Source organism: Argopecten irradians, chromosome 12, assembly GCF_041381155.1.
Source record: "Argopecten irradians isolate NY chromosome 12, Ai_NY, whole genome shotgun sequence".
In the NCBI taxonomy this organism is placed as follows: Eukaryota; Metazoa; Mollusca; class Bivalvia; order Pectinida; family Pectinidae; genus Argopecten; species Argopecten irradians.
Genome location: NC_091145.1, coordinates 24,778,739 through 24,793,574, shown reverse-complemented (window position 1 = coordinate 24,793,574; position 14,836 = coordinate 24,778,739). Strand labels below are relative to the sequence as shown.

The following is a 14,836-nucleotide window of genomic DNA, read 5'->3' as shown; positions in this document are numbered from 1 at the left end:
ACCCGTCATGATTTGTTTCTCATCAATACTGTTCAAAGAGGAAGAATCACATCCAAGTTATCTGCTCATTTCTTTTGACAATTGGGTTTATCTTATAATGTCCCTTGGTCATTTAGGAACTTGCCAGGTTTTGGAGGTGAAGAAAAGGTGGAGTACCAGGAGTAAAACCACCAACTCATGATCAGTACCAGGCAACTACCATGTGGGTTTCAAATTGGCAACCCAGATGCTATATCGGAACTCCTTGGCCCTTTATGATAAACACGGGAGATGAATGAAACACCTTGATTATATATTTATTTATTGCATAGATTTTGTCGGAGTTAATGCCCCTACTCTGGCTTTACTACTGACATAGGAGGTGTTTAAGAATGATGTCTGTAGTGTTTTCAGAGAAATTGCCAAAAAAAAGAACCGTCTACAAATAGAAACAGGACAAGACCATCGAAGAGAGATGAAATAAATAAAATTCTGTGTCAATGTAACAAGAGACAGACACTGTGTAAAGCCATCTCGCAGATGTTTATTATCACGAAGAATTTAAACACAAAAATAATGTAAAAGTTTAAATACATTTAATCACCATAACAACTATCACACGTAAGATCTTCATCGTCGCCACAGCGGAGAAATTGGCCACCAACATTTCTTGGCAACAAGTCCACACTTCTTTTCAACATTTCTGAATTAGTTTGTGTTTTTTGTCTTTTTAAGCACTATTTTAACTTCCTTTACATCCTCAATTTGTACATCTGGGAGCGAATTCTATCATAGTCAGGTAATCCTTCTAATGGACCTGAAAAACAAAACATGGTTAACATTACATTACAACAGTAAGATACTAAAACAGATTATTTTACAAAAGATATGAAAACTGTGATTATAATTGAGATAAACTTTTCTCAGTATGGAAAACTAGAAAAGTTGCAGATAATATCACCTTTGTCCCCGTATGAAATCAAAATGGAGCAGGAGGATACAGGACAGGACGAGTGAGGGCAAAAGGCCCATGGATAAAAGCCCCTTTGTTTTGAAATTGGGTGTTTTTGCCTCAATTATATATCTTTTATTTTATATTTTGTCCTCTTTTCCATAAAAGTATGGAGGAGATTTTATCCATATCCTGTTGCCCCAGACAGGACAACATAGTAACACTATATTTGCAATGTCATTTCACAGCAGATACAAAACTCCATATTCCTGACTTTCCTGTGGAACTATCATGCACCATGCCTTGGCACCTTCAGGGTTTATAAGGGTGTTTGGATGATAACTTACCTACTGCAGCCACAGCAGGACACATGTTGTATATATATTCTGTACACACTTTCTTTACATCAGCGGCAGTGGTACCCTGAAACAAAAACAAATTCTGTCAAAATTCACATCATCACAACATCATGTTGATGTAAGCAACAAATCAAAACAAGCAGGAAAATATTCCCGGATGTTGTTAAACCTCTGTAGCATCAGCAAACAAATAACAAAACTTGTTACATAAAACAAAATTTATATCATAACTTGATAATACATCATAACATAATTCTGCCTATCTGTATGAAAAATAAATTCTTTCGCGATTACTTTGATGTTTAAATGACAAGACTTAGAATAAAATGTGTCCAGATCAGAATATTGGATAAAAGATTGATTTGATGACTGGAATGAAAATTTTCAGTGAACAAGAACAGATAACAATCCATCTAACTTACCATAATCCTAGCTTCCAACTCGGCCAGGTCCATTCGGCGCCCATAACACAGCATTTGTCTACAAAGTACAAGTTATACAAGTATGGTTTGGTTTTGATTCATTTTTCCAAACAGAGAAAAACATTTCAAAAATTAAAAGTTAGGTGAGCCCAAGGGAGATACTGTGAAGAAGAATATTTAAGCAGTATAAAAAAGATAAAACTCCAGTTTATTTGCCTTTTACAATATGCGATGGGGACAAGGTATTTAATTATAATGACCAACTTGCAAAGAGCTTTCAGAGAATTAAGAGTTGTCAGGGAGTGTGTAGCACAAAGAATTCAATTTATTCTCAGAAAAAAATGGAGAAAAAATTAGGTGATTTTTGTGTAAAAAAAAAGTTCTTTTGAGACTACACTACAGATTTCTTTGGCATACTGATAGGTTTGTCTAGGCATAATCTGAACCATGCTGAATGACCAATAATGGACATATTGTATTTAGCCCATTAGCGTCCAGGGGCACTTCATTGAACCAAATTTGAACTAGCCTTTCATAAAATAATTGTACAAAGTAAGCCAGAAATCAATTTGCAAAAGAAATCAACTAATCACACTGCATTTAAGTTGAGGTACCGAAAGTTAAATCGAGATCTCAAATGAAGGAGGGCTGCGTAATATGATGAATATGGTAACAAACATTTATTTCTGCGTGTACGCGTACCTTCCGATATCCTCACAGACTGGCTGAGTGCCATCGAGGTGCAGCAACATGCTGATCCTCAAAAGATTCTTGGCTCTGTCAACCTCAAAGTCTGTCACACTGTTACATAGTCGGATCCTACAACAAAATCATTAGCTACAGTGTCAAATCATGCTACAAAATAATTCAGCTTACATTCATCATCAAATAGTTTTACGTCCAACTTTATGGTTGTTCTTGAATTGGATGATGAATGAATTGGATGATGATGTTCTTGAATTGGATGATGAATGAAAACCAGAGTTCCATGAGTATAACAACAGCTATAACCATATCACTAATATGCGGGCCCGGCACCAAAAAATTATTCTCAGACAAATTTTATTACTCAAGTATATGGTTTTACATAGACTAGAGTACAAGATTTGTCTGAGAAAGTTTTATGGTGTTGGGCCCTGGTAACTCAACAATGTAAGAAGAATGTCACAAATTTCAAACATTTCTCAATAGAAATATCACTTCTTAACCGTTTCATTAATTACCTATCTCATTATGTAATCTTAATCTATAAATAATAATTGAGGAGTGAAATTTTATGCATTAGATATAACGTGATGGAGGTGAAGATGTACACACCATTCATTCTGAAGTTCCTTCATCAGAGGCTCTGCTTTATCTCCTTCACATACAGCATAACAACCCCTGTAAGTAGTACACACAAGGTAATACTTCTGAAATTTAATCAGTTATAACAAGAAGTTGATGGCCAGCTTGACCTTGTTATATATGTCATTGCACATTTATTTAAAATTTCATTTTGGATCCGACACCCCTAACCAAGTTTATAGAATGTATATGTCAATAATTAATTTTTCTTTGTTTTCATACCAAATCTGGCTTTCTGATTGGCCAATATTTTTTTTGCATACCACTATGAAACAAGAGATCCCAGAGGGATCTTGGCGCCCACCAAAGAATGATCTATGTCTGACAATGGAAAGAGGGATCTTTTCCCTGCTTTTCAAACTTTTTCAAACACACTACATATAAAATTTGAGACAGATCGCTATAGTACTTTCTAAGAAATAGTGGTAACAAACTTCAACAATGAAATCTAAGATGGCGGCCGGTTGGCCATCTTGTTTACCGATCAGTCCCGAAAGGCATTATGCATCAGTCCTAAAAGGTACTATGCACAACTAGGGTACAAGAGGAACCTATCAATGGAATTTGAGAAAGATCCCTTACGTACTTTCTGAGAAATAGCTATAACAAACTTAAACTATCAAAATCCAAGATGGCCGTCGGTCGGCAATCTTGTTCATTGATCGGTCCCAAAATGCAATATGCACAACTAGGGTCCTAGGGGAACCTATATATGAAATTTGAGAAAGATCCCTTCAGTACTTTTTGAGAAATAGCGGTAACAAACTTTAACTATCAAAATCCAAGATGGCCGCCTGTCAGCCATCTTGTTCACCGATCGGTCCCAAAATGCACTATGCACAACTAGGGTTCTAGGGAAACCTGTATATGAAATTTGAGAAAGATCCCTTCAGTACTTTTTGAGAAATAGTGGTAACAAACTTTAACTATCAAAATCCAAGATGGCCGCCTGTCGGCCATCTTGTTCACCGATCGGTCCCAAAATGCAATATGCACAACTAGGGTTCTAGGGGAACCTGTATATGAAATTTGAGAAAGATCCCTTCAGCACTTTTTGAGAAATAGCGGTAACAAACTTTAACTATCAAAATCCAAGATGGCCGCCTGTCGGCCATCTTGTTCACCGATCGGTCCCAAAATGCAATATACACAACTAGGGTCCTAGGGGAACCTGTATATGAAATTTGAGAAAGATCCCTTCAGCATTTTTTGAGAAATAGCGGTTTCAATATTTAACTATCAAAATCCAAGATGGCCGCCTGTCGGCCATCTTGTTCATCGATCGGTCCCAAAATGCAATATGCACAACTAGGGTCCTAGGGGAACCTATATATGAAATTTGAGAAAGATCCCTTCAGTACTTTTTGAGAAATAGCGGTAACAAACTTTAACTATCAAAATCCAAGATGGCCGCCTGTCGGCCATCTTGTTCACCGATCGGTCCCAAAATGCAATATGCACAACTAGGGTCCTAGGGGAACCTGTATATGAAATTTGAGAAAGATCCCTTCAGTACTTTTTGAGAAATAGCGGTAACAAACTTTAACTATCAAAATCCAAGATGGCCGCCTGTCGGCCATCTTGTTCACCGATCGGTCCCAAAATGCAATATGCACAACTAGGGTCCTAGGGGAACCTGTATATGAAATTTGAGAAAGATCCCCTCAGCACTTTTTGAGAAATAGCGGTAACAAACTTTAACTATCAAAATCCAAGATGGCTGCCTGTCGGCCATCTTGCTCATTGATCGGTCACAAAATGCAATATGCACAACTAGGGTCCTAGGGGAATCTATATATGAAATTTGAGAAAGATCCCTTCAGTACTTTTTGAGAAATAGCAGTAACAAACTTTAACTATCAAAATCCAAGATGGCCGCCTGTCGGCCATCTTGTTCACCGATCGATTCCAAAATGCAATATGCACAACTAGGGTCCTAGGGGAACCTATATATGAAATTTGAGAAAGATGCCTTCAGTACTTTTTGAGAAATAGCGGTAACAAACTTTAACTATCAAAATCCAAGATGGCCGCCTGTCGGCCATCTTGTTCACCGATCGGTCCCAAAATGCAATATGCACAACTAGGGTCCTAGGGGAACCTACATATGGAATTTGAAAAAGATCCCTTTAGCACTTTCTGAGAAATAGCGGTAACAAGAATTGTTAACGGACGGACGGACGGACGGACGGAAGGACGGAAGGACGGACGGACCGACGGACCACGGACGAAAGGCGATTTGAATAGCCCACCATCTGATGATGGTGGGCTAAAAAAATATTGAGAATAGCGCGAAACCCCGACGTTATTGTGATGTCACAATAGCCAATGACATTGACGTTGCGTATTGATTCGGAAAAAAGAATCCCTTGAAAAACCACTATAAGCTTACATTTAAACATACTTCATTTTATCAAATAGAGTATAAAATTAATTATAAGTATTGATGTCACTATTTTTTAATTTTATCCGGTTATGAAAATAAAATTGTTTGCAAACTTTTGTGAGAATCCGCTACACGGATTCACATAGTTTGCAAACAATTTTTTTTCATACCCCAATAAAATTTAAAAATAGTGACATCAATGTTTTAATAAAATAACCATGCATAATGTCATTTCTCCAGATACTGGTTTACCAAACATCACAGCAGAAGACTGAACATTTTATAAGCAAACATTGAGTGATTCTGGACTGTTACTAAATCCAAACTTTTCAAATCAATACAATATACCCCTCATTTTACTTCAGATTCATAAAGCAAGTATCAAAATGACACCTCTGTATAGAAACCAAGCTGTTCATTTCATCAGGTCATCAGTTACATGCATTTGACATACTATATAACCAGATCAGGATTCAAACCCATGAACTCTGTACACAAGCCAGAAACTCTACCGATTAAGCATCCTGATTGCAGATAACTGACCTATTCCAATTCCGCTACATAACCATGATATCATTTCTAAAGCCACCCAGAATTAGTTTGAACAACATCAACACTGAGAACAACATCTTTGTCAGAATCTATATATATATATACCAGAGGCCGGTGTCTGTGTAACATGTGTTGAAGGACTGGAAGCTGTGACACAGGTTCATAGCAGCACAGTTAGATACAAATGGGTTAGAAAGGTTGACTCCTCCCACCATAGAGCGATCATACTGTCCGATGAGGGTGTTGGCAATCTGTAGGGGGATGTTGTCTGGGTTAGACCAGCCGCAGCCCTCCACAGCGATGGCGAAGTGAAGTAGTGGCATGGTGTTATCCCTAACTCGTACCTGTAGGGTTAAAATCACAATTGTCAGAACATTAACATTTAGCTTCTGTTCCGATATGTAACCACATTATTTAGGATGAGAAAGTACAGATTTCTTTACTTAATAAATCTTAACTATATTCCAGTATGTTAAAATGAGATATCTAACACCAGGAGTTGAAATCTTTGTCACTGTATACCAAGTAATCAAATCTGTTGATATTTATAGTCCCTAAAGGTCAAACACCATATTTTCTTGGTAAAGCAAGCCATTTATGTCAGAAATTCTTCAGAAAGGAGTGAATTATAGACTTTGTTTTTTTAGACATAAAACACTTTTTTGGTACAGATTTAACATGTGTAAGCATGACACTGTCAATGGAGAAAGGAACTTACCTCACTTCCTGAAAATCTACAAGGATTACGTGAAAGTACAATGGAGTCTTCGCGGACGACTTGTAAATTACCAAAGTGTTGGGATGCAAAACGCACTAATTCATCATGGTCCACACCTGTAAAATAACGATATAGTTATAAAATTAAAATACATAATGTATCATTTATTATCATTTGGATAATTAATCCCCTTGGAATAAGTATTTTTATCTTGGGCTAACAAAGTGAGTTTACATGTAAGAGATTAATACTATTCATAAGTAAAACATGAAATTTCTTGTATATTGTATGGAGGAACAACGAAAGTGAATAGTTTTCATAACATTCTAGTGTTATCTAAAAACTAATTAATAGATTCAAGATTAACCTTGCTGCTTTGAATATCACTTCAGTATTTCTTTCAGGAATTCTGATAAATGAATTATTCAAACATATTTTATTTTCCTTTTGATATTGGAGAAAGAGGATTGACCGATGAATTAGCCCTCTCTAATAAATCATAATAAATCAAGTAACAGTTTTTTTACAGACTTTAACGACTACCATAAGTTATCTTTTACAGAGATATTAGATCAAATACTCATGTAAATATTTTAGGTTATTTTCAATTTACAGTCAGTATCAATATTTTTAGAGATTTTATGATCTCACCTCCAGCTCCAGCAAGAACCATACGGTCTGGAGAGTAATGCGACCTTACAAATTCTGAGATGTCATCTCTTTTGATAGATCTGTAAAGAGAAAAATTATAAATATAATTAATTAGGCTCATATTAGTACAGAACTAAATTAAATCAAAGGAGTTACAGTATTGAGGCTACTCTTCTGTACTTTTTCCTGCTTTTGGAGATGTATATAATATTGCACAGTAAAATATTTCAACAAAACAAAACTAAACCTAAAATTCTGTTTGGTTTGATACTGGATATTCAACCATTATATTACACTTATTGACTATTTTGAATTGTTATAATACTGGCTATTTGTACCATTACAATACTGGCTATTTGAGTCATTATAATACTGACTGTTTTGATCCATTGTTTTACTGGCTATTTTGAATCGTTATAATACTGGCTATTTGTACCATTACAATACTGGCTATTTGAGTCATTATAATACTGACTGTTTTGATCCATTGTTTTACTGGCTATTTTGAATCGTTATAATACTGGCTATTTGTACTATTCCTAATAGAATAGATCCTTTATAGCTAGGAACTGTGAAGCTTACAGTATGTTCTCTGTTGGCCCAAGGATGGTACGTCCAAGTGGTGTGCCCTGGTAGGCAACTGCGTGAAGGTGATCAAAGACAACCTCCTGGAGATTGGTTTCTACCTCCTGTAAAACCTCATAGTGTTATTACAAGGAAAACTCTTAGTGTTATTACAAGGAAAACTCTTAGTGTTATTACAAGGAAAACTCTTAGTGTTATTACAAGGAAAACTCTTAGTGTTATTACAAGGAAAACTCTTAGTGTTATTACAAGGAAAACTCTTAGTGTTATTACAAGGAAAACTCTTAGTGTTATTACAAGGAAAAACTCTTAGTGTTATTACAAGGAAAACTCTTAGTGTTATTACAAGGAAAACTCTTAGTGTTATTACAAGGAAAACTCTTAGTGTTATTACAAGGAAAACTCTTAGTGTTATTACAAGGAAAACTCTTAGTGTTATTACAAGGAAAACTCTTAGTGTTATTACAAGGAAAACTCTTAGTGTTATTACAAGGAAAACTCTTAGTGTTATTACAAGGAAAACTCTTAGTGTTATTACAAGGAAAACTCTTAGTGTTATTACAAGGAAAACTCTTAGTGTTATTACAAGGAAAACTCTTAGTGTTATTACAAGGAAAACTCTTAGTGTTATTACAAGGAAAACTCTTAGTGTTATTACAAGGAAAACTCTTAGTGTTATTACAAGGAAAACTCTTAGTGTTATTAAAAGGAAAACTCTTAGTGTTATTACAAGGAAAACTCTTAGTGTTGTTACAAGGAAAACTCTTAGTGTTATTACAAGGAAAACTCTTAGTGTTGTTACAAGGAAAACTCTTAGTGTTATTACAAGGAAAACTCTTAGTGTTATTACAAGGAAAACTCTTAGTGTTGTATTACAAGGAAAACTCTTAGTGTTATTACAAGGAAAACTCTTAGTGTTATTACAAGGAAAACTCTTAGTGTTATTACAAGGAAAACTCTTAGTGTTATTAAAAAAAAGGAAAACTCTTAGTGTTATTACAAGGAAAACTCTTAGTGTTATTACAAGGAAAACTCTTAGTGTTATTACAAGGAAAACTCTTAGTGTTATTACAAGGAAAACTCTTAGTGTTATTACAAGGAAAACTCTTAGTGTTATTACAAGGAAAACTCTTAGTGTTATTACAAGGAAAACTCTTAGTGTTATTACAAGGAAAACTCTTAGTGTTATTACAAGGAAAACTCTTAGTGTTATTACAAGGAAAACTCTTAGTGTTATTACAAGGAAAACTCTTAGTGTTATTACAAGGAAAACTCTTAGTGTTATTACAAGGAAAACTCTTAGTGTTATTACAAGGAAAACTCTTAGTGTTATTACAAGGAAAACTCTTAGTGTATTACAGACTGTTATTACAAGGAAAACTCTTAGTGTTATTACAAGGAAAACTCTTAGTGTTATTACAAGGAAAACTCTTAGTGTTATTACAAGGAAAACTCTTAGTGTTATTACAAGGAAAACTCTTAGTGTTATTACAAGGAAAACTCTTAGTGTTATTACAAGGAAAACTCTTAGTGTTATTACAAGGAAAACTCTTAGTGTTATTACAAGGAAAACTCTTAGTGTTATTACAAGGAAAACTCTTAGTGTTATTACAAGGAAAACTCTTAGGTTATTACAAGAAAACTCTTAGTGTTATTACAAGGAAAGCTCGTTGTTATTAAGGAAAAGTCAAAGTCATATAGATGTCAGTATGGAAAACATCATACATAAAACAGATACCTTTACTATTCAGGGGTACATTTGGAATATAGTATAGAACAATGATGTTATCTCTATAACATATTCACCTGATTGTACATAAAACACATACACTTAAGGGGTGCTTTAAAATACTCCAACAACAAACCCCAGGTAAATACTCCAGCGACAAACCCCAGGTAAATACTCAAGCGACAAACCCCAGGTAAATACTCAAGTGACAAACCCCAGGTAAATACTCCAACGACAAACCCCAGGTAAATACTCAAGCGACAAACCCCAGGTAAATACTCCAGCGACAAACCCCAGGTTAATACTCCAGCGACAAACCCCAGGAAAATACTCCAGCAACAAACCCCAGGTAAATACTCAAGCGACAAACCCCAGGTAAATACTCCAGCGACAAACCCCAGGTAAATACTCCAGTGACAAACCCCAGGTAAATACTCCAGTGACAAACCCCAGGTAAATACTCAAGTGACAAACCCCAGGTAAATACTCCAGCGACAAACCCCAGGTAAATACTCCAGCGACAAACCCCAGGTAAATACTCCAGCGACAAACTATTATATACTTAACAATCACTTGGACAAGGAGACAACACAACCACCTTATAACATGAACAATATTAAAAATGGGTCAGAGATGCCTAAATAACATATAACAGGTATCTATTGAGAAACAATATTTTTTCAATCTTTTACCTGCATTTCCCTGAGGATAGTGTGTCTCTCACTTTCTATGTCAGATTTGTCCAGCTTACTATTCTGAATGATGTCGGAGAGGATCTCCACAGCTGTAGAAACAACATTTATATAAGTCAACTTATCATGTATTCAACCTGTAACAGATCTCTTTTTAAACACGACACTTCAACTTTCTGATAGTGATCTTATTATGTTTTTATGGCAATAAAAGTTTCACAAAATTTATGATTGTAACTTTCTGATGCAGACAATTCTGTATGCTTAGATATGGTTTTCAGATGTTTTTGGAATATTTTATTACAATGATTGGTTATCTAAAACGAAAGGAAAACGTGGGGAATACCTACCTCAAAAATGATAAAAATAGACTGTCATATTCTATTTTTGGAACACAAAACGAAAGCTGGCCGATAGCGAGGTTATAATGAACAACAAACTTTCTGACATGACAAGGAAAATTAGTTTTCCACATTTAAAGATTATTTTCTAATTTACGATGGTTGACAAATGAAGTTTAAGCCATATTTGTTATAAAAACAATTTGTATTTAGCATAAGAATGATAAGTCAAAAGTCAAACGAGACTTCTCATTCGACAGGGCACTGCTAAGGGAGGTTCCTGACCTATTGCACATATGTACATCATGCAAGTATAAAGTTGGGACTTGCTCCTGTCTCTTGCATTGTAGCGATCCATTTATATTTACCTACTTTCCAAATCGCGCACGTTACTGACACTTGACGTGCACTGTTTTCTATCGGAATTCGTTTGTCTTCGCTTCACCTACCATTTTGTTTACATTGTGCATTGCATTGTGGGAGGTCACTAAAGTTCAACACTACTTCTATCATTACAAAATTCGACCGGGCCGGTTCAAAATACAGAAAGATGGCATTTCCATTATAATTATTTCATTTGACACATTTGCACAATAACTGATATGTATATTACTTAGTAAGGTATCTGACACGTCTTAAATATGTACTTTACTCAAATTTATATAGTTTATTTAGGTTCATGTCCCTTTAAAACATTCAGATAAATAATAATGATCAATAATCATATGTAGGGTCAATATGAATAGGAATTCAAGTAGTAAAACAAGTGAAATTGGATATAATTGTTCGCATTTTCGCATATCTTTTACAAAAAGATCTATATTAGAGGAAATACAATATACTTATTCCCTGCAAAATCTAAGTAAAATGTTCACATAAGTTACACATGAAGAAAAAATTAAGTTTGGACTAAAGTCAGTGCTTTTTGTCCTCCTAAGAGTGAACTTTTATATACCCATGACAGTAATCAACCTACATTTGCCGAGGTCTTTAGAGAAGGATTTAGCGTAGTAAACTGTCTGTTCTCTAGACGTATAGGCATTCAGGTGGGCTCCCATGTTCTCTACCTCAAGTTCAAGGTGATGGCGGGACCTTTTCTTTGTACCCTGTTAAACAAAACACTACATTGTATAAAGTAAAGAATTGTAACAATCATTATTATATATATCTAATTACATACCCGAGACAGGTCCTAAATAGTTTGATTACCTTTGCAATCTTCAATTCATAATGAAGATTCTTTAAAAGATTGACGTAGATTTAAGTGCAAGTTTTGTTTAAGTGATATGTTTAAAGCAAACACAACCTGTTACAAGGTACAAGGTATGTATTATTAGAGATTTGAGGCATCAATCATTAGGATTGAAATAGAGGTATAAATCAATGATAACATTTGATGAAGAAAATGCATTTTTGATTATCTTTGTAACAAAAGATTTTTACCATCTCTGTTTACAAACTTTTGAAACAAAAGCTACCTTGAATGACATATGTTCCAGAAAATGAGCCACCCCATTGTTCTTCTCGCCTTCACATCGGCTACCAGCATCAATCCAAACTCCAACCTATTGAGTGATTAACAGATTAAATAATGATTTATGTAGATTTATGCAGTATCAATAGAAATTATATATGTACAAATGTAACTGCTAGCAAAATAATTGTGAACATTAAAGCAGTAATTTAAATTTTTGGAATGTTTGTATGTCATTACTTCAACAAATAATTTACATGCTTCAAAGTCAATTAAATTTCAGTAAATTATTGAAATAGTTTGTATCAAACTCATTTTAGAGCCAAGTACAATTTTAATACTAAATAGTTTATATAGTACAGTTAAAGATGCTCCACCGCTGACAAATGATATTTTTCACTATCAAAAACACGAGCAGACGATGTAGTATTTTTCTTCAGTTACAAAAGTAACTTACTTTACACCATTACCACCATTGAAAAGCTTGAACTTCTAATTTTACTTCAAGTTAAAGTTACAAAAAAACAATTAATTGCATCCCGAAAAAATTCCATGGCACTATATCCTATATGGAATTAAGTACTGATTGCGCATGTACTAAGGGCAAAATAAATTACTTTATATTATTTTTTGTGTTAATTAAACATATTTTTACACGATTATACACCAATTATTGTTCAAGTGATTAATATCATTCATGCTCTGTCGGCGGTGGAGCATCTTTAAGTAATAATACTATACTATTATCTAAAGTAACTTACAGTACAAGTAGGACTGCCTGAATCTTCGGTGGCTACTGTTAAACCATTGTCAAGTTTCGTAACTTTTGTTTCAGGGATGTTCAACAAAGCCTGTTGGTAAGGAGTGAAGCTGGCTCTTGCAACTTGCCATTTCACAGGGTTCTGAAAATGGAAACAAATCCATATGAAATCTTATTCAAAGTTCTTCTGACTTTATAACAATTTTATGGAAATATAGAATTACAGCTCCGGAAATAAACATTGTTTTTTGCTGCTTTTTTTTAATTTCTTTTTCGTGTGCAATATACTAAAATACTATAAATAGCTAAATACTTTCATTCTTATTCACAGAATTCAGTATGTGACACTTTCTGCTGAAGTTCAGCAACTCCTATGTATACTCTCAGACAACTTCGCTAGCCAAGGGTATTAGTCCGATTCTCTTTCTATTACCCTTGGCATATCTCACTTCAGAATAGGTGTTTTTGCTTTCAAATTGTGATTGGATGCGGCTAGGTTCAGGCGACCAATGAAAACGCAGCTTTGATTTGTCAACAAAACTGAACTGAAGCGGTAGTATATATAGTGACCTACATTTGTATAATGAGGCATCAGGCATGTCTGTCAACATCAACTCTTAGCGAAGTTATATTATTATCTATTTAATCAATTAGATGTTTTATACCAGCTAAATTAACGTCTAGGGGACGTTGCTCTCCAAACAGATTGGAAAGTACGTGCATGGTTTATGTTTCACAAATTAAACAATTAAAAGATATACTACGATCTCGTTACAAAATTGGACACTGCAGAACTTCTGCATGAAACGCAAAAATTGGTGTCCGAACTCACTAATAAACAAATGACTCGCACACATGTTCATCTTTGGTATTTTGAATCTGTCGCAAACAACACGCGTGTTTCATAGGGCGCTGCCATTTTTTTCAACCATACAACAATGATACGAACTTTTTAATTGGTTGCTTATTACGTAAATGGAAGGGGCGCAACTGCGGTGATCCAGCAGGTGGCGCAGTGCGGGACCACCCGTTCTGAAGTCAGATAAGCCAAGGGTAATAGTAAGAGAATCGGACTAATACCATTGGCTAGCGAAGTTGACTCTCAGAGCAAATATGATTAAAATCGTATCTTGATTCTCACGTCGGTCCGGTAAACCTCCTCTCTGATGCAACAGAGAGGAGGTTTACTGGAACGACGTGAGAATCAAGACTGCTCTCAGAGCAGGTATGCACAGCAAGGGTTGGTAAAGACGTGAAAGAGCGATGACATGACATGGGTGACCTTCACACCGGCCTCAGTAACAAGCTGAAATCTCGACCATTACGGTAGAATTTACAATATCAAACTATGAAACTGATTAGCAATATGTTTCTTAATCAAGTAGAATAGAAAATTTCCTTATGTAACCACCTGTTTTGAAATGGCGAGGACTTTCGATGCCGGATTGGCGATTCGGAAGAGTCTGGCGGCCATGTTTCTTTCTCTCCTCAACACGCATGCTCGAACTCAACATACTTCCGATTCTAATACGGTGTCATATTTTAATGACCCTGGTATATAATACCCGCCGGAAGAAAAATGCCCACACTGTATAGGCCAATTTACAAATAGATATTTAGATAGGCAAAGAAATAAATGGCTTGTTCAACTAACTTCTAGGACGAAACACACATATTTGAAACTATCTTTTATAATCCTCGAGCTCCCAGACTGAAATGTTCGGGTTACAGTGACCTAGCAATACAGTATACAAGATACTGACCTTGGTGACCTGTAACAATATCAACTAAATCTTGTGGAACCAACTTATGCTATCAACCTCTAAAAACTTAATTCCTCTAAGGAGCCAAAAGTCCCAGTGACTTGATATGAATGAATTACATATTGA

At 35.1% G+C, this 14,836-nt stretch overlaps 1 protein-coding gene across 1 annotated transcript; it reads right to left on the bottom strand.

Moving 5' to 3' along the window:
• Nucleotides 1-558: 558 nt before the first annotated feature.
• Nucleotides 559-14,497, bottom strand: LOC138336429 (mitochondrial-processing peptidase subunit beta-like). The gene is made up of 14 exons (XM_069285927.1): nucleotides 14,359-14,497; nucleotides 12,949-13,089; nucleotides 12,192-12,278; nucleotides 11,690-11,819; nucleotides 10,373-10,464; nucleotides 7,949-8,055; nucleotides 7,367-7,446; nucleotides 6,716-6,831; nucleotides 6,103-6,341; nucleotides 3,030-3,095; nucleotides 2,415-2,531; nucleotides 1,713-1,770; nucleotides 1,279-1,354; nucleotides 559-796 (listed from the first exon to the last, which is right to left on the bottom strand). Exons 1-14 carry the CDS (start codon nucleotides 14,419-14,421, stop codon nucleotides 732-734), a joined length of 1,437 nt encoding a protein of 478 aa, XP_069142028.1. The 5' UTR covers nucleotides 14,422-14,497; the 3' UTR covers nucleotides 559-731.
• Between the last annotated feature and the right edge of the window lie 339 nt (nucleotides 14,498-14,836).